This window comes from Tyto alba, unplaced genomic scaffold, assembly GCF_018691265.1.
Source record: "Tyto alba isolate M040663 unplaced genomic scaffold, T.alba_DEE_v4.0 Super-Scaffold_6, whole genome shotgun sequence".
Classification (NCBI taxonomy): domain Eukaryota; kingdom Metazoa; phylum Chordata; class Aves; order Strigiformes; family Tytonidae; genus Tyto; species Tyto alba.
This window is the reverse complement of record NW_024881327.1, coordinates 40,171,891-40,195,556: the sequence shown is the minus strand read 5'-3', so window position 1 is coordinate 40,195,556 and position 23,666 is coordinate 40,171,891. Positions and strand designations below refer to the sequence as shown.

Below are 23,666 nucleotides of genomic sequence, written 5' to 3'. Positions count from 1 at the left end.
GGAAAAATAAGAATCAGTGAAAAATATTTTTCATTTGAATTTCAACAGAGTCTATATTATTGACTCTGGGCTGCTAGAGTACAACACTGTTATACTTTCAGAACTGGTATTTATATATTACAACTTTAAGGGCTTCTCTGTTTTCTTCCCAGAAAATAAGTAGTCTTTCTTAATTAATATCACAAAATGTTACAGCATCACAGTAGCAACACTACAGTTAATGTTTCTGAATGAAAGTGTTGTCTCTACATTGTTTTCAAATGCTTTTAAACAATACTAACTCGCTGGATGAGGTCTTTTTTTCAGGTTTGTTCATGATGTGGACATTGTGACATGGGCACTAATTGCTTGGAAAATCAAACGAAATAAAATCTGATTTTTGTTGTTCAAATAAATGTATTTACATTGTTTAAAAAATCTGGATCTGCTTCTACCACTTTGTTTCTAAAACTGCTTTATGTTGCTTTTATCATATTCAATAGAAAAAGGGTAAGAGAGCCAGGATCAAGACCTCAGATACACTAATAAGGATCTTTGTGTAAGATTTCTTAGCTGGAAATAGGGGAACTTGGAATACATCTAATTAGGAAACTAACTAGGTGATGGTTATTTAAGGTGGCATATTTTGGTGGTCAGAGGAATAGAACTGTATCATACTTACATGATCAAAAAGAGAACAGGTTAAAAAAATCCCAAAACAACAGGAAATGAGTAACCTCGTGCAAAACTACAGATAGCATGCAAAAAAGACTAATAAGCAACTCATAAATATTATACTTAGTGTGCAGTGTAGTTATTTCAAATAATATATACCACTACATAATTCAGCAGTCTTTTGACATAGAGAACCATGAAATATACCTATTATTAGATTCCAGAATGCTTCTCAGTTCTCCATTTTAGATGCATGTCATGGCTATATCCCGAACCCCTATCTAATTCAAACACAGGTGAGAGAGATCTCTCTACTCCTTTGTGCTGCTCTCCAAGTAAAGAAAACATGGGCAGAGAGGCTGCAGGCCAAGGAAAGGGCAATCCAGCAAGTCCCTCAACCTAACTGCCCAGAACCAGAATCCTGAAGTACACCCAAAAATGTCATCTGTTTGCAGCAACAACAAACAAGACAGTATTTAGTTTCATTTTATTATAGATATATACTATATACCCTGTGCCATTTCTTCAAGACAGCAACATCCAGAGTATATCGATTAATATTTAAGTACGAATAACTTACTTTTATTTCCAACCACGGCCACAAGTGGCTGTATTTCTGATTCTTCATTCACTTTTTTTACCACATTATACCAGTCTTCTAAATTTTCAAAACTCTGGCCATTGGTAATATCATAAACCAAAAGAATACCCTAAATAAAAAAAGATATTTAAAATGTTACGGGTTGCAAAGTTTTCTAACATGGTAAAATTTGCATCAGTCTATATTATTATTATCATAAAATAGAGCATTAACAAATAATGGCATTGTATCTTTTGAGGAACAATTAAAGCAATTACAAGTTTCTGTAATAAACACATTACAGTATTTCTCCTGCATTCCATGTGTTCCAAATTCAGATGCTAACTGAATTACAAAGAAAAAAAATGGCATTTCAGTAAAGAGCACAATTACTTACATTAGAAATACTCTAAACTGCATATGCTTCATGAAAAAACAAAAAGCACTTCATACTAGTAGTAAGACAAAAATCACATTGGAGGACTTTTAGTTAATATTATTTGTAGTTTCACTGTTCTCTTCTTGAAAACATTTTTAAAAAAAGGCAGTTCAATTGTGCATTTCTGCACATTGACTGTCATGTCTCTGCTCTCCTCTGGGGAAAAAAAAAAAACAGATCCCTTCCTTCACTGTCGTAGAAGACAAGCAATAAGTACTGGCAAGCTTTAAACTTTCAAAGGAGAAACTAAAGATGTGGTCAAAAGTCAAAAAGAGAGCCCCATCTATTTCAGAGGTTTTGGTCCAGGCTACAAGTATCAAATACTCAAAGCAGACATTACCAAGGATTCCTCAGAGCTAATATCCAAAATTATAAAGCACAGCCTATTAACAGACCAAATATGTACCTTCTCCCCTCCGTAATTCTAAGATCAGCTCTCACAAATCACTCTCAATTACTGAGTCTTCCGCCCCTGCTTTCTGCTACACCCTAATAAAGTAAGTAGCTTATAAATGAAGAATAAAGTCAAAACTGGCTTCTGTTGAACTTGTACTCATGGAGTTCACATCTGGAAATAACAATCCATGCAACTGCACACTATTCCTCATATGAAATTTTCACAAATATTGTAAAAAAAAAAAAAAATAACATACAATGCATATAAAATTAGCTGGTTCAACCACCCACTGTCAATAGAAAAGATTTTTCAAGTCAAGCTTTTTCAGGCATTTGTCTAGACTCAGCTTTACTTGACTGTTTCATGAGGCATGTCTTAGATCACAAAATAGAGTGCATGCTTATTAAATTAATTTCACAGATGACAACAAACTGGTAGAGATTGAAAGATTACTTGAGGAGAGTTCAGATTATCTGATGAGAATTGATCTAAAAATAAAAGCTGCAATTCAATAAGTGCCATGACAAGTTCAAAGGAAGCAATATTCAACTGCACAACAGGAAACACCTGGCTTTGTAGCAGGTTCCATACGATAGGATCAAGGCGTTATAGTAGATCACAGTTGAATCCGTCAAGCTTATTTTGTAGCAAAAAGGCAAATAACACACTGGCATGAAACATTCCAGGTAAAACAATGCATCCAGCTTTGAGCACTGAATGTCAAGAAAAGGGAAACTAGAAGAGACCAGTAACAATATCAGAGGTTTAGATATCATGACTAACATCAGAAATTTGAGAAAACTGGACTGTTTCAAGATCGATGGTAGGCATGATGATAGTGGTAAAAGTTTCAAGAGAAGATAACAGGAGTTGTCTTTTTATATGCTCTTATACGTAGTTTGCAGATGACACTAAATTGGGAGGATCAACCAATATGCCTGAGGGCAGGGCTACCATTCAGAGGTATGTAGACTTGCTCAAGGAACAGGCAGATGAACAGGAACCTTTCAACATTCATCAAGGACAAATGCAAAACCCCACATCGGGGAAGGAATAAACAATACAGGCTAGGGGAACTGACTCCCTGGGGAGCAACAAAAAATGACCTGCAGGTCTTGGTAGACAGCAAGCCAAGTATGATCCAGCTATGTTCCCTGGCAGCAAGGATGGCCAACATGATCCTGGGCTGTATTAGCAGAAGCACAGCCACTAGACCAAGGGATCTATTCCGTTCTATTCAGCACGTTAGATAAGATCAGTATCTAAAGTAAGACATCCAGTCTTAGGCCCCTCAAGATGTCAATAAAGTGGAATAAGTTCACTTTACTTAAGAGGGCCACCAAGATGATCAGAGGCTAGAGCACTTGTCCTATGAGAAAAACATGAGGGAATCAGAATTCTTCAGTATGGACAGGAGGTGGCCCTGGGAGGACCTAAAAGTAGCCTTCCTGTACCCATGAGGAAGCTATAAAGGAGGTGGAGCCAGGCTCCTCACAGTAGTGCATGGCAGGATGAAACACAATGGGCATAAATTCAAATAAGAGAAGTTCAAACTAGATATAAGGAAAAGCTTTTTCACCATGAACAAAATCAAGCAGTGGAAGAGGTTACCCAAAGAGGTTGCTCAGTCTCTATCCTTGGAGGTTTACAGGAAGGATAAAGCACTGAGCAACCTAGTCCTATCTCACAGCTGACCCTACTTTGAGCAGGAGGTTTGACCTCCTGACATCCCTTCCACCATGAACTTTCTTACGGTTCTGTGATCAATATAACATGTAGCAACAGGTTTAACTTACAGCAAGAAGATTACAAGGGTACATACTAGGCAAAAAAATATATGTAGACAGTAAGAATAGCGAAGCTCTGAAATACATGATGTTCAGGAATAGCGGGGTCATCGACACTGAAGGATTTCTGAAGGTTGATAAAAGAGACATTACACAGGTATAGCTTCAGAGGAGGGCAACAGATCCTAGTAAGATCCCTTTGATTCCTATTTCCCTATGACAGCAATACAAATCTTTTTTCATTTGATGTCATCAACTCCTTGGCAAAATGAGTTCTTATTCATATGGCTGCTATTAATTTCTGAGGAACAGTTTTCACCAGTTCTTTGAAGGAAATTAAAATTATGACACCCATCTCTTCCCTTGCTCTCTTTCCTCCTTTACTAATCAAATCTAATATTAAACATTCACTTCCCTCTTCCAACTTCTGTACAATTTATTCCTTAATATCTTGCATTTCAGTTAACTTCTCCTGACTATTTTTATAACTACCCAAATGCCTGTGCATGCATATATTTCTTTCATAATATAAGCCTTGCCCTAGGAAGGTCAGACTGATGTTACTAAATGCTGAGTGTAAAAGAAGAAACCCCAGCTGAAGAACAGACACTGTAAAGATTAAAAAAAAAAAAAACAAACCACACCAGACATAAGGCTGAAAGTTGTAAATGAGAACAAGCATATGGCATGCTTCTTTCACCAGTGGTCAAGTTCCCTCAACAGCTTGCAGAAGAGCAGACCAGACTATCTAAACCATCTTCAGCACTGAAGAGTTTAATCTGAGTTAGTAAATTAGACTTAACATAAAGTTAACAGAATCTGAGTATTTAAAGTTGGCCAACCCTGTTTCTAACTAATTCTTCATCAAAATCCTACTCTACTATATGTCCTCTAGCCAACTGCAGCCTGCCTACACCTTTGGAAGAAACGGTATTCACAGTGCATTTACCATCAAAGAAATCATTGAACAAAGTTCACAACTAGAGCTCACCTAACTTAATTTTGGTCCTCTTCTCCATGATCTAAAACATTGCTTCTAATGCATATTATTTTCTTAACCATTCTTTTTTTTTTAATTTTGTCAATATTTGTTATACTTAAGAAACAAAGATGGCAGGTATGACATCTTAGAGATGCAAAAAAATGGCAGCATGGCATCCAGGTCATAAAGTGTACTTAGATTTTTGCGCAACAGCACTTTTTAAGCAACTTAGTATGACACAGATAATTAATGAATGACTAGTCATAACTCCATAGCTAAAATTTATTTCACCTTTTTTATTTAACATAGAAATTCCATCATTGCTTTCACAAAAATACATCATACTTTTCACAAACTTACAGTATATGGAGTACAGAACAAGTAGACAGTATAAAAGCTGTTGTTTCCCTATTATGTATAAGAAATTAAGGTGGAAAATTAACACTGTTTTTTTTACACAAAAGTAGTGCATTTCCCTGCCATGAAAAAGGTTTGAAACACATGGCGGACAATATGCCAAGAACAGCACGTTAATTCTAGTCTCCAGCAATGTGGCAAATAGTCCCTGTTTGCATAACTGCAGTTTAGTAAGAGAGACATTTTGCCTACACTAGTACGTATGTGAGTGCTTTTTGGTTTGGAATTATAGAGTATTTTCAAAAATAGGTCACTGGAAACAGAATATTGCAGAAATTATTTGCTGGCCTCTAGAAAAGGTAGAGTCTGCAGTACACTTATTCTATTAAAATGCCAATTTACGAGGTAGTGTATGACAGCTCTTAAGGATACTTTAAACTAGATATGTGGGTAGGGACAGCAATTACAGGTAAGAGATGGGAGCGGTTCTGAAATATTTACCACGCAAACAGCAGCAGTGCTATTATAAAGCAGAACTGCTATTATGGAAGTGCTTTAACCAAGCAATATATTCACACTAGACAATCAACATTTGAAAAGTGTCACGTTTATGTCAAGATTGGTCAAGACAGAAGAAAGCTACAGAAAACACTAATTAAAACCATATGTTTTCTTCCTCAGGTTTATGCTCAGCTGCCCTCATCCTATGACTGACTAGTATAAAAGAACTAAATTAACTTTCAACTTTTCATTAATATTCATTAAATATATCAGACCAAAGTATTCATTAAATATATCAGGCCAAAATATTCATTAAATATATCAGGCCAAAATATTCATTAAATATATCAGGCCAAAAATGCTGAAGTATTTTTTCTAATCACAGAATATTCATTTTAGCAAAAAGTAACTTCACTATATCTTGCACATCTGCAGAAATGCTATTTTTACAAGTGAAACCAGTTTACAGTCTGCATACACTTAATCACTGTTGTCTTTCTGATACTGAGGATATGGTCTCTCAATTACACACGACTGAGTTGCCATAACTGAATAAGCTACTGTCTATCAGTTCAGCTATGGTAACTGACTACAAGATTACTCTTAGCCTCTCTCAATTCTGAGATAAATGTGTCAATTTTAATCAACACTGACAGAAATATGTTTATAAGTACCTTTTATTTACAAAGATCAAAGAGCTCTTTTTCCTCTCACCTTGCAGAGTTGTTCTGACCCATTAGTGAAATTCAGCTACCAAGACAGGATACAGCAACTATATTGTTCTGGATGAGCAACACCAGAGAATAAAAAGGGGGGGGAAAGCAACTGCTTCAAGACAGCAAGTGAATTGCAGTTTCTCCAACTGCAAACACGCAAGCAAATTCAGCAGGTTTTCATCCTCAAATCTGGCACTCATATTTGAAAACATGACACGAGAAATCAGGGATCTCAGTCAAAAAAATGGCCTCTTAACAGTAACTTAACCAAAAGATCTATCCTAGAGAACTGAGATTCATCTCTCATTCAAAGAGAAGGAAAACTCCAGTGCCAAGAGTCGCAGCAAAGTATAGATGCATGCTCCATTTATTCCTCCTGGTATTCTGATCAAATTTCAACTGAGATCAAGTGAACTGTAGACTGTAGATAACCTTTTCAGTTGCTGTAGATTCTCAAAAACTTCCATCTCCAGCTGGTCATCTTATTTTATAAGTAGGTCTACTATACATTTGGATTTCTGGGCAGAAAACCAAGAATTCGGTCACTTGTGATTTCTGAATCTCATGATCATCAACCAGATGAAGTCTGTACAAGGCTATGGGTATCTGCAAATACTGGATAAAGGCATGATGCATTCTGTAGGCATGCTGCAAGCTATCTACACATGTACTTCAAATCTGAATTATTTAGATTTGGAGGATACATGCAGATGAACACAACTTCTAAAATACATCCAAATCATCTACTCTGTGTATATGTGTACAGCTTGTGTACTTTACAAACAAGATATTTACAATTCCAGTTGCACCATACATGCTGACCAAGTGCAATGCACCATAGGTACACAAACTTCTTTTGTAGCAACCTTCCCTAGAGGTACTCCAAGATTTTAAAGGCTTTCTTGTACTGAGGAAGCCAAAACTGAACACAGTACTCCAAATGTGGCCTCAAAAAATGTCAGAGATGATGATAATCACTTTCCTTGACTTACCTATTACCTTCTTACTAATGCAGCCCAGTATTCAGCTAGCTTTTACTGTTGCAAGGGTACATTGCTGACTCTCATTCAATCTTTTTTTTTTTTTTTTTCAGTAAGACCCCCACTGCCTTTTCTCCACAGCCTTTTCACAGAATGACTGAGGTTGGAAGGGACCTCTAGAGGTCGTTTAGTGCGATGCCCCTGTTCAAGCAGTGTCACCTAAAGCCAGCTGCCCAGGACCATGTCCAGACAGCTTTTGAATATCAGGATGGTGACTCTACAACCTTTCTGGGCAACCTGTACTGGTGCTCACTCACCCTCACAGTTAAAAAGTGTTTCCTGACGTTCAGAGGGAACCTCTTGGGTTTCAGTTTGTGCCTACTGCCTCTGGTCCTGTCACTGGGCACCACTGGAAAGAGCCTGGCTCCAACGCCTCTCCACCCTCCCTTCATGTATTTATATACATTGAAAAGATCCTCCTGAGCCTTCTCTTCTCCAGGCTGAACAGCCCCAGGCCTCTCAGCCCTTCCTTATACAGGAGATGCTCCAGTCCATTAATCAGCTTCACAGCCCTTTGCTGGGCACTCTCTGGTTGATTCCTTGAGAGCTGATTCCCAGCCTGCATAAGGTTATTCTGTGCCAGGTGCAGAACTTCGCATTTGTTTTCAGTGAACTTCATATGGTTTCTGCTGGTCCATTCCTTCAGTTGGTTACAGTCTCTCTCAATAGCACCCCTACTCTCCAGCATATTGACTGTTCCTCCCCAGTTTGGTGTCATTTGCAAACTTACAATGTTTTGTTCCATTGTTCAAAGAATTAGTAAAAGACACGACCCCTGTATCAAATAACCAAACACCAGTAAGACACTGAGCTATGGACCATCTCCCTTTAAATCCAGCTGTCCATTCAGTTTTTTAGTCACCTCATGGTCCACCCATTTAGTCTGTATCTCTACATTTTGTCTGTAATAATATGATGGGAGATTATGTCAAAGGCCTTGCTGAAGCCAAGGTAAACGACATTCACTGCTTTCATCTCCACAGAGCCAATCAAGTTGGTTGGGCACAATTTATCCTTGCTAACTCCACACTAGCTCTTCCCAATTACTCTCTTGCTGCTTTGCTGTCTAGTCACAGGAATTGTTATAAGTACTTAAAAGGACTTTTCTTTCTAAATACTCCTACTTGTTCTACTTTATGTTTCCTCTTTTTCTTCTGCAAAGATACAGGTGCTCAACATTAAATAAGCTTCTGCCTAGAAACAAGCTGAAAGCAGTGCCTTTCCGAATTATTCATGGTGTTTCATGAATAGATGAAAATAAAGATAGTTTTATGTGTCCTGAACAGGTGCTGTTACAAAGCTAATAGAAAAGCATGTTACAAGTCAGCTTTGATGATAAAAAGTCTATCAGACATTGGTAATACATGCCAATAATGGGAGAGAGAACAGCCATTATTTCATTAAAATTTAGGGTTACAGTGAGGGTTGGGGAGGATTAAAGGAGAAGAAATTGGATGTAGAGTTGTTTTTGTTAATGTGCTCAGAATGACTAAAAATCAAACTTCTGCAACTTTAGGCTTATTGATATCAACTTTTTCACTATTATGGGGCACTGGTATTAACTTTTTGACCTGCTATTGCTGATAAGAAACTCCTAAGTTTATCATCAAATTCAATACAGAAAAAGTTAATAGCTTTTTATTTCCTCCATTGAGTTTACTTTGGGCATATGGCAACAATTTGTGATTAATCAAATTCCCTCTGTCATGGAAGCCACCTTCTCCTGTTGCTTGGCAGATCTTTAACGGGGCAGCAAAATGGTTTTTATTATAAAATAAGAAAATGCTATAGAACAGATGCAACAGCTAAAAACATTTAGACATTTTTTGAGAGACACAACGTTAAATTGACAAGTTTGTCTTTATCCTATTAACTAACAAATCCTAATCTCCTTAATAAGCCATCCCTCTGATGTACTTATTAGTATAAAGTTTCAGTTCAGTAAGTTTTAGGATTCCATACTCCTATAGCTTAAAATCTTGGGGGAAAAAATAGGTGCATTTGATTTCTTTTCAGATAAATATAACATTATATAATAAAACATGTTTTGCATATTGTTCTCGTTATAAAACCTAAAGAGGACATTTTAGGATCACTCATGTTAAGAAGTTTGGCATATAGTACATCCTCCTAAATCAAGATGCTGTTATAATATTTAGCTCTTACTTAATCCTACCATTCACTTTAAGTTGCTTAGTTAACCTCAAGATAAAATTAATTTTCATTGGGTAGGAGTTCTGCAAAAATATTTAGCTACATGGTTGCCTCCTTCTGTTTGCCCTCTTATAACCCCAGTTGCATATATGAGTTTAATGGTGTAGGATTGCTCTTAATTTCCTCCTTCTACTTTTTCCCCCCAGGAGGCATCTGTTCTAAAAGCAGCCACTATATCTACCATGTGGATATCCAAATAGCCTTTACTATTTACTATGATTGCTTTTCTTAACTCAAGACACAAAGCATGGAAACATGCATCTGCACTTATTCAGATATACAAAGGCACACCCTTGCTTTGCTTTTTAAGCAGCACTAAAAAAATAACTACAAATCAAAATTAGACTTACATATTAGTATCAATTAAGTTTAGGTTAAGCAGAGTATCAACATTTTTGAGATCTACAAAACAACCACTTGTAAGATATATATAATTTTAAAAACAAAGTTTCAATTAATTTTATACAATTACTATAGATAAAATTATCATCATTTATACTGTACCTGAGCTCCATAAATATATTTATCCAGCATTTTGCCTCCTATTGTTTGCCCTCCTACATCCCACACTTGAAGAGTAACATTCAAATTTCCTGAAAAATAAAATTATACAGATATTGTGTAACCTGGAAAATTTAGATACAAAAAAAATTAATGATATATTATCACGGCAGGTAATACAGCTCTACCATATAACAGCATAGCTTTTTACAAGTATACAATAAATAGTAACTGAATTTCAACACAAAGATGACTGTATAATTTGGAAAAAAGTCACCTGTGTCCAGCTAAATCATTAAGATGCAGTAAAACTATAGCTATAGCTAAATATTAACGTATTTAATATTAACAGAAAAGAACCAGAATTGCATAAAGTATAACATTCCTGTCTAGAAATTATGTAACATTCTTCACTGAAGAAACATGTAAAACTTTATGAAGTTCTATACCACCGTACTTGGAACTGAAAAGTAATACAATTAATGCCAACTTAATCCCATTATTCCATATACTATGCCCCTCCACGTCTCCAAAATTTCTTTACTAATCTAGAAGAGGGGGAAATCAGCACAGTAACTATACTTTGGTAGTGATACTCTTAGTACTATACAGCTAAAGAATTATACAGTTGACAGATTAAAAAAATGGAAATACTGACATGTATCTAAATTGAGGATGCAAACTATGATTATTTACTCCACTCACCACCCCAAAGCAAGCAACTAAACTGGACATGATTTACAAAATTTCATCTTTGAAGGATCTCCACGAAGAATAGTTCTTCCTTCCTACTGTGAAGTCTCTAAATTATGATGAAACTGTTAACAAGTTTTCAAAAACAAAGTAACAAAAAAAAATGGTGTAAACACAGAATATTTAATATCCTAAAAGTCATACATATTCTGCAAGCTAACAACTCAGAAACCCACAGACTAAACACACACACACAGCAGCGTATGTCACCACATGCATATAAACATATTAAAATACAGTTTGGCTCATCTTTCATGAGAACTTCAGAATTGTACTGACCAACTGGAAGCACCAAACTGTAATACAGTATGGTCTGATGAAAGTTTTTCTAATCTACATACAACTCATATGACTTACATGTTCATAACAATTCTACATACTCGCAAATAATCATAATTGCCTAATAATTTTATTCCTAGACTAAAAAAAAAAAAAACAAACAACATTGCAACAAATTCCACATCACAACAACTGAGCCAAGTGAAAAAGAACACAATATTTTGGGCTGCTAAGAAATAGATATGCTTAATTCAACTATTTTATGTTATTAGCAACCTTATTTTACACAGTGTGATCTATTAAGCCATCAATTTATAAATAACACACTCACATTTGTTACCCAAGTGAGGGTGCTCCATGGAAATATAACCCAGCGCTCAGTGAATATAAATAGCAAATTTGAACTATACAGTTGAATATATGCTAATTGTAGTATTAAATATAACACATTATAATTTTATGATGCATCTTGCTTTAATCTGCTTAAAAGTACCAATTTCCTAGACTGCTACTTTGGTCTCAAATACTTAAAGATGAATGTGGGATGATCTGTTCACAGTACTTTTGAGATACAATGAGTTTTATCTACTATAAAGATACAAAATTTCTACATGGGGCTTAGTTAGTACATCATAGATGCTTCAGTTCAACAAAGGCAACCTCTTATACAATAAAAAGCATATTTGTTTTGACAGTTCATATATTATGTACTAATTAATTATTTTTAAAGCTTAGAACATGAGTGACTGCAAACAATGCAGGTAAGTCCTCCATAAAACATGCCCTGGATAAACTGGCCAATCCACAGTCTGAAACAACTACATATCCTCAAGTGGGTAATCAAACTAAACATGCTCAAAAGCTCACCACGCTGCAGTATTCCACCTCTAACTTGGTTGTATGCATTCTACTGGAAATTTACCACATCATTCATGCCAGCTATTTGGAAAAAAGCTTTTTAAATATTATCAATTACAAAAACTCAACAATTTTCAGATGGTTAATTTTGTGTTCAAATGCTTTAAAAAGATTCTAAACTTCCTTCTTCCTCCTAAGAGTGGTAATCATGCACAGCATACTGGGCTTAGCATCTGGATAACTGTATGAAATTATCTGAGAAATATGAATGCAGGAAGTTAAATTAAATGGTCTAACAGTGACTGTTCAACTTAAAAATCTACTGTTACGAATTATTCACAAACAACAGAAAAAAGAAACTGGGAAAAAAAGTTGGGAAAAAAACCTTAATTTAAGGTGAAATGGTTCTTATTTAAGACCTCACCATGCTGATTGCCTCCAGCACAAAATGCTTGATTTTCCCTTTTTTTCAATTAGGTTCTGTAATATTTGCTTTGTGCTCAGATTGATCTTGGGGGAGAAAGAAGGATGCTGATTACTCTGACAGAAGGAAAAACTGGACAATTTGCCTAGCAAATATTTAATAAACAACTACGACAGTAGCACATGAAGTTTTCTGCAGAGTTTGAAATCTATATTTTCACAGATTTAAGAGGAACATACAAACCGGAGAATGAAAACAAAACAAAAATAAACCATGCATAATAAGACAGTTCTCAGAAACAAGGTTAATATACTAATAAAAATAACTGAAAAAAAAAAAACATAAAAATAGTATGTAATGCACTGATAAGGAATGAGAAAATAGTCTTTACTCTGTAGAAAATGCACACAAGTGCAAAATTAAAATAACTGAGGCAACACCATCCAGGTACCTAGACTGTTTCTAGTATGAACTGAAGCCACAGGGCTGATTCAGCAGTGATCCTGCAGAAGTATACTCGGTGCACTGGTTAACCTTACTTAAAGTGCTGCACAGTCAAGATGGAACTAAAAACATGAATCTGCCCACTTTTTGCACTGACAACCTAAAAAAAAAAATCCCTTTAACTGAAGAATCCTGTTTACTGGACTGCACCCACAACCCTCCTAAAAGTATTTGTCTTTGGCTCATACAAATGTCTATCAGGAGACCCTCTGACTAACAGATACACTATTTACGCAGTAAAATCTACACCGTGGTTGCATCCAGACTATACAAGATACTGCATGAATAAATATACTGAAATTGATTTGCATTTGAAATAATATTTTGAACAAGCTGTATGGAGAGAATTTGTCAACAGTTGAACACTAGAAGTCATATTGTTCAAAATTAACCAAAGGTTTTATTATTTGTATTAAACTATTGTTTTACCATGCAAACTACTTTTTTCACTGCAAAACTGCAGTTACTAAAACAACTAGAGACAAATATAGCTTTTATTATAAAAAAGTCAAAAAAGGGGGGAAACTACTTGATTTTACAAGCTAAAATGCATTTCTAACATGGTCTAATGTAAAATTCTGTGCAATTCTATAGAGATCAGTAATTTTAACTTCTGAAATCTTTGCTTATATTTAAAGAAGAAAAAAAATATCAAATACTGAACCATAGCTATTAATCAGTTCTGTTAAAGAAAACTAGAGGTTTTTTCCTACTTATATATACACATCACAATGTCTGTACAGCAGTATGAATTAACATTTCAAGTAAATATAGCAGCTCTGCAAACCCAGAACTAATCAAGAAATTGGAAAAATCCGTAATGCTTCCCATTCCAGTCTTTAGCAATTTTACCTCCCTCCCTCTTCTTTTCCTTCCCTCTTGCTCCCCACCACCAGTTCTGCTTATCTACAAAACACAGAAATCCATGTATACCTAAGCATGTGTATAGGCACAGGCAAAAACAGAATAATAATCTACAGAAAAATGCTTCTTCCTGAATATGAATACATTCCATGAATGTTACTATTTTGTTAGCAATAAATGAGGAAAATAGATGTACAGACTTTGTTGCTGCTTTGGTGCTATTTTCATCTACATTCTGATTTTATTACAAAATAAACTAAGAGAAATTAAAACATAAATGAAACAATAGTTGATAATTTTCCAAATTTTCTACTCAACAAGAATATTTAAAATCCCAGTAACGTACTAATAGCTTCTGTATGCTTAACAGCTGGAAAAAAACTTGCAAAATACAAGTTCTCAGCATGCACACTGCATGATTTGTGTACACATTCCATCTGCAAGTACTGCTGTTAAGTATTATGCACACTAGTGTTTTTAGAGCAGGACAATAAAAAAATTATTCTGTTGATTTTATGGAGAAATAAGCACTGAAATTTGGTACTTTATCACTCACCAGATACTAAAAAAGTACAGCAAAATGGCCAAATCAAAATAGTGAATGCAGGACTAGTCTGAAAAGAATATTCTGTTTCACTTAAGAAAATATATAAACATAATCAAGAAATTACTGGCAATATAATTTTAACAAAATAAGTTAAAGAACTGCATATATTTTCTTATAATTTCAGGTTATAGCTAAAATGCTTCATTTCTGGGTTTGCTTCCCTCTTCCCCTCCACAAGGAAAAAAAACAGAACTACAGAACTTGCACCAACCTTACCAAATCTCACTACAACTTTTAATAATTGCACATACTTTTTCTAACAACTTCTGATTTCTCAAGCTAGAAGAAAATGCATCTAATGAAATACTTTCATTCTCAGAAATTGAGCAACCACAAATCAATGAAAAGAGTTATTGCAAACCCCCAATTGTTTGGAGACAAACTTCTATCAGCAACTATTCTTTTTTAATTATTTCTTTGCATTTTCCTTGCAGTATGCTGCAACTGGCATCTAAATAGTTTCTTTGCCGTCGTGAAGTGAAACATCTTGAATGCTCAAACTGTATTTTTATGAGTGTCAAGGGACCCTAAATTTTAGTGGTCTATTAAATGCCAGCAATTTCATGCTGCCTTGCATAAAACAGCATTCACATATTAGAGCACTGCGATTCCATAGCTGCATTATGCTTCTCTTACACAACTCAAATACAAGTTGTGTATTACATTTAAAAAAATATAAATCTATCTTTCAAAACACATATACTTTCTCAATGAATACATTTAAAGTTCCATTTCATTGTTGTGTGTTACACTATCCACATGGACAGTGAGTATACTCAAGTAAAGATAATAAAAATCATGAATGTAGATAGCATTCCTTTTATTTTAATTCGGTGTTTTACTTAAACATATACATTGCAAATGCATAACCCTTTGTCACCTGGCAAGAATGTACTAACAAAATTTTCTCTGAATAACCTAATTTAGTTTGCCATAAAAAGCACTGTACTAAGCTTACTTAGTATACATTACTTTGAAGAATCTGTTTCTTCAAGTCTTACTGCTGCCAAACCCTTTAGTGTTAGCTTTTATTCTCTTACCTGGCAATATTATCCTTTTCAAGAAGAAGTCCAGTCCTATGGTTTGTTTGTACTGTTTTCCAAATGTTTCTTGGGCAAAACGTGTAGCTAAGGATGTCTAAAACAGAACAATATCAAATTGTCATTTTAAACAGCAAAAAACTTGATGCTAAACCAGAAGTATGAAACAGTTAAGCACTTTTTCAATCAAAGCATGCTGACAGTGTTCACAGATTTGGATTGACAAGCATTCCAGCCAACTTCAACATAGTAAGAGTAGGTGGTAAAGGCTATTAATTTATGCAAACAGAAGGCACATATTTCCTTTGTATTTCAAAGATACTGTGACATTCAGATCACTAATATTACAGATTTTAATGATGTATTATTGGCATGCTCAAGCTGACACAAATCTAAATAACACTAACCATACCTGAAGAACTTATTTTTTCAAAACATTCATTTCCAAAACAAGGATCCTTCCCTCATACAGAACACCATGATCCCACACCAACTTTCTGGGAGGGAACAAAGATCTGCACAGCACAGATTCCCAGAGTGACTCCAAAGTGAGGCAGGATTCCTGCCACTGTACATCAAAGTTTCAGGATCAAGGATTACATGAAGTCTAAGATAGGAAGAGTACTTTCTGGTATGCAGAAAAAACTAAGCTGATGTTAAGAACGCACATTTGCAGAATCATTCTTTTAAGCAAAACTTTGAAAATTAATTTCTTTGATTTATATTTTGTGGATTTACAAAAACAGACGAATATACTGTTAACCTAATAATCAGCTTTTACTACATACTGCTAAAAGGATACACAACTAATCAACATAAGGTAATTAAGCAAGGCATTTATATTCTTTCACTAGCAATTTAAGTTCTCCATGCAAGGTGAGGAAAAGGGGAAGGGAAGGGGAAAGGGGAAAGGGGAAAGGGGAAAAGGGAAAGGGGAAAGGGAAAAACCCAACAATCTAAAGTTAAAAAAAAAGGAAAGGAGAAAAGAGAGGTGTAATTATAAAGAATACAAAAGTTAGTATTGTGAAAAAAAAAATATTATATTAAAAATTAATGTTACATGGATAAAGTACATCCTATGTCAAATTTTTAGTGCATACCTACAAATCTCTTGTTGATGTGACATCTAAAAATATAAAAACAAAGTAATTGCAGAAAACAAATCTAAATATGCATTTATGTGTATAGGGGGAAAAAAGCCTAACATCCTCACAAAACCCTCACAGTGTCTGAGAAAACTCAAAATGGGCAAAAAGGATTTTTTTTTGCCAGCTTTCTGCTCATCAAGACATGAAGAGATGCATCACATCAATTGTTATTAGAAATTGCCGTTAGAGCACATTTAGTCAAAAATCCAACAGCAAAATAATGCCAATAGTTCTGAAAAATTAGAATAGGCAAATTCTATCAATAGAACAGTTATAACAAATATCTATATTATGCTCATAATGTCAAATGTACACAGGAAGAAAAGGTAACTTACTCTTTTTTTGCATGAAAACATGATCACCAGAGCTCTAGAATTAAAGCTCTAATATGAATAGGCAAAAATTTATTCAACTATTAAATTACCTGTGAAGTAAATAACAGAAGACTTACTGTTTTCCTGTTTCTATATCACACTTACATTCCTACCACTGTCATATATAAAGAATAAATGATATCTTGATCTCAGAAGATATGTTTAGAAAGTAATCCAAAAAAAAGAAAAAAAAAAAAAAAAAAAAAAAAAACAATTAAAGACTTAAAGACTATGGTAACATTTTAATCTACTTCACTGAACTCAAGCTCTGAGAGGATTAAAAATAAATAAATAAATGTGGAAAAAGCAAGTAAGTTGGAAATGGCATGATATGCTTATTCATTTGCATCACTGTGGAAAGGGTGAAGACCACAGAGGATGAATCATGAGAAGATTCTTCTGCCTACAGCTATGAGACAGTAATACTAACAAAATGCACAAAATAAAATTCAATACAGATTTAGACTACAGCACTGAAAAAGTCAGTAGAACTGAATCTTTTAATCGCAATAGCTAGCATGTCAGGATTACAAAGACATTCTTTTTCAGCTGTCATGACCTTAAAGATGTAGATAAGAATAAGAACATTGCAGGAATATACCATAAAGTCCTCTCCTTGACATTTTCCTTTTCAGAAAAGTAACCAGTACCCAGAGTACAGATTAAAATACCATTTGACTATATCACAGTGTTCTATATTCTCCTACACACTAATTTAGATCCCCATTAAATAAGCAACCACTCCCTTCTTGTTTTAAGGGCTCAGTAAATATTAGCTTTATCACTCTGTGACACTCGATATTCCCTGAGGGATTCTAGGGGTGTTAGTAAAAATAAACAACATACATTCAATTAACAGCCAACCAATAAGAGCAGCAAGTAATCAACAGCATGGCAAAGTTCTCTTAAACAGTTTTCCTCTACTGTGCTCCTGAATGCAAAGGAATTTATAGCAGAAAATCATTGACTAACTCCTTTTTAATTTTTTTTTTCCAATAAACGTTAGAGCTCAAGGAAGGTGTTGGATTACCAGACTAGAGTCCTCTATATATTTACAGAACAAGCATTTATCCACAAAATACTAAGAGCAACAGTTCAAACTTCTCCACAACAGCAAAGAAAGAATTTAGGTCAATGCATATTCAAGTACCTCTACAATGCAAATACTCCGTTCAATCCTAAAATTGTTATCTGCCATGCTTGTCATAAAAGATCCTGCATGACAGCTTTGCCTGTAAGGATACATTGAGTATAATCCGTGTAAAAAACAACCAAAGTTAAATAATGGCTCAGTAGAACTGTAGCTGTAAAAATAAGTGATCAGTGAACCTTTTTAAAAATTGTAATGCTCCATTCATAAAATTTCAGCCATTGATATAGAGATCAGAGCATAGTCCTTGTTCCCTCACATCTCTACCAAGACAACAAGGTCACCAACTGTCATGGCAGAATTTCCATTAGACCCAGTTTGGCAGGTTCACACATTTGTCTTAAATACTTCAAAGCAAATGTTTACATGCTGTTCTGAATAGCAATACACTATTGAAGGTTGGTGTTACAAACTCCCTCCTTTCAGATAAAAAATATGTCTTTGGGTTCTAACACAAAGCAATCAAGACAACAGTAAAAAATAATACATAAAAATTACAGTATTCTAAGTGCAAAATACAATGGGATATTTGGGAAGGCTTTTTGGAAATGAAGATGCAATTAAACCTCACAGGTGAGGCAAGACAATTTCTTGCTTCTATTTTTCAATGTCAACAACTCATAGTGTAAACTGTATGCTGTTCCTAAGCACCTACATACTGAATAAACAGCAGAAAAAAAAAAAACAAACAAACAAACAAACAAAAATGAAATAAATTGAAAGTCAAACAGAAAAAGCAATGATAGCCAGCTCTAACGTACACTGACTACTCACCAGGACAACACAAACTTGTAGAGAAAACCTTGCCAATGACAATTCTTTGAGTAAAATCCTATAGAAGAAGGCTTTCAGAAAGCAATGCCAACATGTAGCATCATAGTCGAAAGAAAGAAAAATTAAAACCAAAATTCTGTGGGATGCAAGCACATAGTTCTGAAGCCACGGATTTCCATTCACATACCAACTTTACCAGCCAATTGAGAATCCATTTTCAAAAAAGCAATACATACCTATCCCTTCCCTCACTCCCTTCTAGAATGTCAATACAGTTCTCCAAGCACAGCAACACTCACTCTTCGGTCATGTCCTACACCTACTGGCAAGAATTTTAAGACAGACAAAACGAAAAGAAACACTAGGCTAAATAACAAAATGCTTCACCTAGCATAAAACCACATACTGTCCAACACAAAGAATTCCTCACTGACAACAATCTAGCTGGGGCAGCGGAGGGGAAATATTTTGTATAGAAAGGAAGTAGTCCTGTCATCTGAAGCTAACTATTGATGAAGCTTTGTTCACTGAAAAAATTATCAAGGCTTTTTTGACATTAGAAGGATCTATGAAACTAGGCTAATCTGCACAGGATGCTTGATGCAATTTTCCATTTGCAAGACTGAACATTAACAATGTTTTTGTCAACACTGATGAAGTTTTTGAGCCCATGTGTAACAACATCCAGAATCAGCACAATGCTTGAAAATCTGGCATCCTAAAAAGTCCTAAAGCAAACAGGCCACCACTCTCTATTCCAACCTATATTTTAACTCCTGCAGATTCCCACGTCGAGGATTTGCTCTTTCATTTTCATCAAGAAAGAAAAGGTAGGATGTTTCTGCTATCATACCTTAGTCCCAGCCGCAACAGATGACTTTCTGCAATCAGAAAGTCAGAACCTCAGCTGCTTTGCTCCTCCTGAACACCTATTTCTCGGGACCTCCCTTCCCATGAATAGCTCCAAGATTTGCTTCCAGAGGCCCAAACCCGTTTTCAACAGTATCAAATCAGAGTAGTTCTAGCTCAAATCAGCATCATTATATCCTTCAATATTAAGACAATCTGTGCATAGCAAGAGTAGAAATATCTGGACCATTGCATCATTTTTTTTTTCAGTCCATTCTAGTACTGTTGGTTTATTTTAATGGAAAATCATTTTGGCCTGGCAAGAGTGGGTTGATTTAAAACCTAGATGCATAAGGCTGCTGCGTGTATATATGTTCCTTCCTGTAATCAAAATCAAAGAGCCAACTGCTATTAATAATTGCTGTTTATTTTCATCTCATATTGTCCCCACTTCTGATTTATTTTCAGATTGTTTTCCTAGTTTGTCTAGTTCACTAAAATCATCCTATATTAGCTTCTTACTATCCAATCCTGCCTTCCTCAATTCTTCAACAATTTACTATTTCCTTACCGTCTCTATTTTACCCTAATACTCTTCCAGATTCTACTCTGTCTCACTCAATATTCCTTCTTCCCTTTTTACTCCTCCCTCCCTACAGCTTGTGCTACTTGTTCCTACCCTTAAAATTCTAAGTATCCAATTATTCATTCAACCACCACAAAACAAATGGATAGAAGCACATCCTTCCCTTGCCTTACAGATAGAGCAATAATACCTAGCTAGTGGAAACACAAATATTACCCTTAGCTTGAACTGACACAGATTTGTTTTTAAACTTCTACCAACGCTTGCACAGAACCTGAAACATACTGCTTCTAAACAATGGGTGAAGAAAAAGAAAGCAAGTTTACACCTTCAGCCAGCTGACTCAAAGAACTTTTTTTTTTTTTTTTTCCCATGGAGAACTGAAGACCAGACAGCCCTAGATGGCCAAGAGGGAGGAAAAAAAAAAAAAAAAAATTTTTACCTCCTTTTTTGTCTTTCTTTTTTTTGGCAGGAGGGGGAGCAATGAAAAGAAGTCAAATGTGAACATTTCACATTAAACACAAAATGCAATATTTCAAAGATATATTGCATGATATCCTACACTCTACACTCCTCCTGTCCAATGATCCCAGTGACAGAGGAAGAGAAAAACCAATGTCTTGCACAGTAAATGAGAGGCTAAGTATGCATGTGTTTAAAGACCAGATGTGAACCAGATGTGAGAGGCAGGCTATTTAGATTTGAAAACATATAGACATACACATGTTTCAACAAGTTAACAGAACGAGTAGCCAACAAAGGAGAAGAACCTCAACAATTTAGTCTTCTGAGGTGCTTGAAATAGCACTAGGTACATTTTATCCTTCCATTCCATGACCCAATCACTTCTTTATTTTTGAAAGATCTTACAATAATTGCAAGTGTTTGCTGCTAGACCATCAGGATGGCTGGAAGAAGCCTCTATTACAGCATCATCTAGGGGGGACAGGAGGAAAAGCAGCCCACCATAGCATAGCTGCTGCTCATACAAAATAAACTGCACTTGAAGCACAGGATTCCTAGAGCCAGCAGGAGATTCAGTGAGTGGCAGCTCCCGCGTGAGAGGTAGGAACCAGCAGGAATATACATCAAAACTCAAGAACACTTGAAAATCCATGTTTGGCAAGAGGTCTTGCCACAAGGTGCTGAATAGCAGTAGTGAAAGAATTCCTCAGTTTGAATGGAAAACTCCTGGGGAACACTACCAGTGAAACAGCACTTCAGCTGTCAATCCTGTGTATTTATTATGCTCTCATCACACAGTCGCCTGGAATTGCCCATCTACTGACTCAGATGAATACAATACCACTTCAGACTGGGTTTAGAACCATTGGAGACAAAAAAAAAAAAAAAACAAAAAAAAACAACGTTCTGTTTCTTTATAGAGCTCTGCATAAGTGAGCAAAACCATGCATGTACTAAGACCTTATTTTCATTTAAACTACCTCTAAGAATATTTCTACTTTTCATATGAACTGTGAGGCACACAGACTTTCTGCCTCCCAGTGTTTTCAAAAGTTAGTGATGCAGTTAAAACTGTATTCCTCAAATATACATCAAAATTACTATTTTCAAGTGTATCTCACAAAAGGATTCAGGCTACATATGGCGATATGTTCACATACGTACAATAAAGAGTGACTATTTTAATGGGTAAGAAAGTGGCCTCTCTTGCCTTCTTTGGTCTCTCAGTCAAAATTTCTCTTTTAAAAATACAAGTATAACTTACTCATAAACAAACTTTTATAAATAGTACTTAATTATGTTAACTCTAGATAGAAAAAATAATACATTAAAAAAAAAATCATAAAGTAAATTGACCCAGAAGTGTCTTTCCAAACTCTGATGCAGTAACTCAGATGCCAACTGCCAACTCAGGAGGTCATAAACCCCGAAGCCGAAATGAAGAGAGCCTGGAGACCCAACTATGCAACCGGCCCTGCTCGTCGTTTCGGTGAGACCCGGGAATTGCCGTGCTCGGCCCCGGCCCCGGCCCCTCCCGGGCACTGCCGGCCCCCGGGAATGACGTGGAGACAGCCCTGCAACGCCAGACAAGCAATTAATTACCCGTCACCCGGGCCCGGTCTGCAGCGCACGGGCATCACCGGGAACTCCCATACCAGGCAGCACCGCAGTCGTTACGCTACTAGCCACTCCTTTTATTAAGGCTCAAGAAAAGGGGACTAGAGTCGTACGCGTCTATTTGTTGGCCGAGCCTCTCCGGGTGCCGCGAGGGTAGCGAAACGTCCTTAGAGGGTTTCGCTGCCGAGCACGGAGCGGACACCGGCGGCCCCAGAGCGAGGAGCTGCCGAGCACTGGGGACCCGTCCCGGCCCTCCGCTGCGCCCCCGCCGCTGGGGAGCCCACGGAGAAAGAGAAACGGAGGGCCACGCCACCGGGTAGCGCGACAACGGCGGCGCGATCGATTGGCAGCCGCCGCGGGCTGCTACCTCCTCAGCGGGAGAGCCGAGGGGGAAGGCCAGGAAGGGGGCTCGGGGCACCGCGGCGACGGAGAGGAGCGGGGCGCTGCCGGCGGGGGCCGGCACTGACCTTGCCAGTGGTGCCGTCGCCCAGCACCACTAGCTTGAGCTGGCGGTCTGGACTCTCCTCCTCCTCCGAGTCCGACATGGTCCCTACGCCCCCGGCGGGGAAGGAGAAGAGACGGGGAGGGACGGGGTGCAGGAGCGAGGAGGGGAAGGGAGAAAGGAGCGAGCGCCGCGCTCACGGAGCCGGCAGCAGCGCGGAGGCCGGAGCCGCCATCTTCCCCCAGCGCGCCCGCCGTCGCTATGGCCCGCACGGGACGAAACCAACCAGAGAGCGGAGGGAAGGGGGAGAGAACAGCTCGCGGGCGGGAGCTACAACAACAAGCCCAGCAGCCGCTGCGGGCGCAAGAAGGGGGCACCCTCCGAGCCCTCGCTCCCCCCCCCCCCCCCCCCCCTCAGCGACCGGGAGAATGGTTTAACCCGAGCCTCCGCTACGCGCCGCTGTGGTTTAGCCCCGACCTGACGCCCCGCGCGGTAACTAAGGACCGCGGGGGGGGTCAGAGGTCGCGGGGTGGGCGGGGCTAGCGGCCGCGCGCGCGCGGAGTAGGGAGGCGGACCCGCCCTGACTGGATGAGCGGGCGCGAGCCGCGGGGGCGCGCGGGTGACGCGGGGGAAGCCCGGCCCGGGCAGTGCGGTGAGGGAGTTCCTTTGGGAGCAGAGAACCGGTCGTCTGCGGTGCATCCTGGCAGAGGTGATCCGCTTCGGCCAAGGGGCTGCGTTTTCATCCTGGCTGCGGATCCCCCTCC

The 23,666-nt window shown here is 37.3% G+C and overlaps 1 protein-coding gene across 4 annotated transcripts in view; it reads right to left on the bottom strand.

The window, feature by feature from the left end:
• The window catches only part of RAB28 (RAB28, member RAS oncogene family), a 68,482-nt gene extending 45,105 nt beyond the window's left edge, over window positions 1-23,377 (bottom strand). Inside the window, exons 1-4 of one of the 4 annotated variants that reach the window (XM_042808355.1) lie at window positions 22,928-23,377; window positions 15,498-15,594; window positions 10,172-10,260; window positions 1,235-1,364 (exon numbers count right to left, since the gene is read on the bottom strand). In XM_042808355.1, the coding sequence (XP_042664289.1) occupies window positions 1,235-1,364; window positions 10,172-10,260; window positions 15,498-15,594; window positions 22,928-23,005 (394 nt within the window). In that variant the 5' untranslated portion in view covers window positions 23,006-23,377. The remainder of the gene's footprint in view (window positions 1-1,234; window positions 1,365-10,171; window positions 10,261-15,497; window positions 15,595-22,927) is intronic. The other 3 variants (XM_042808356.1, XM_032984550.2, XM_032984551.2) reach the window with 3 other exon arrangements.
• Between the last annotated feature and the right edge of the window lie 289 nt (window positions 23,378-23,666).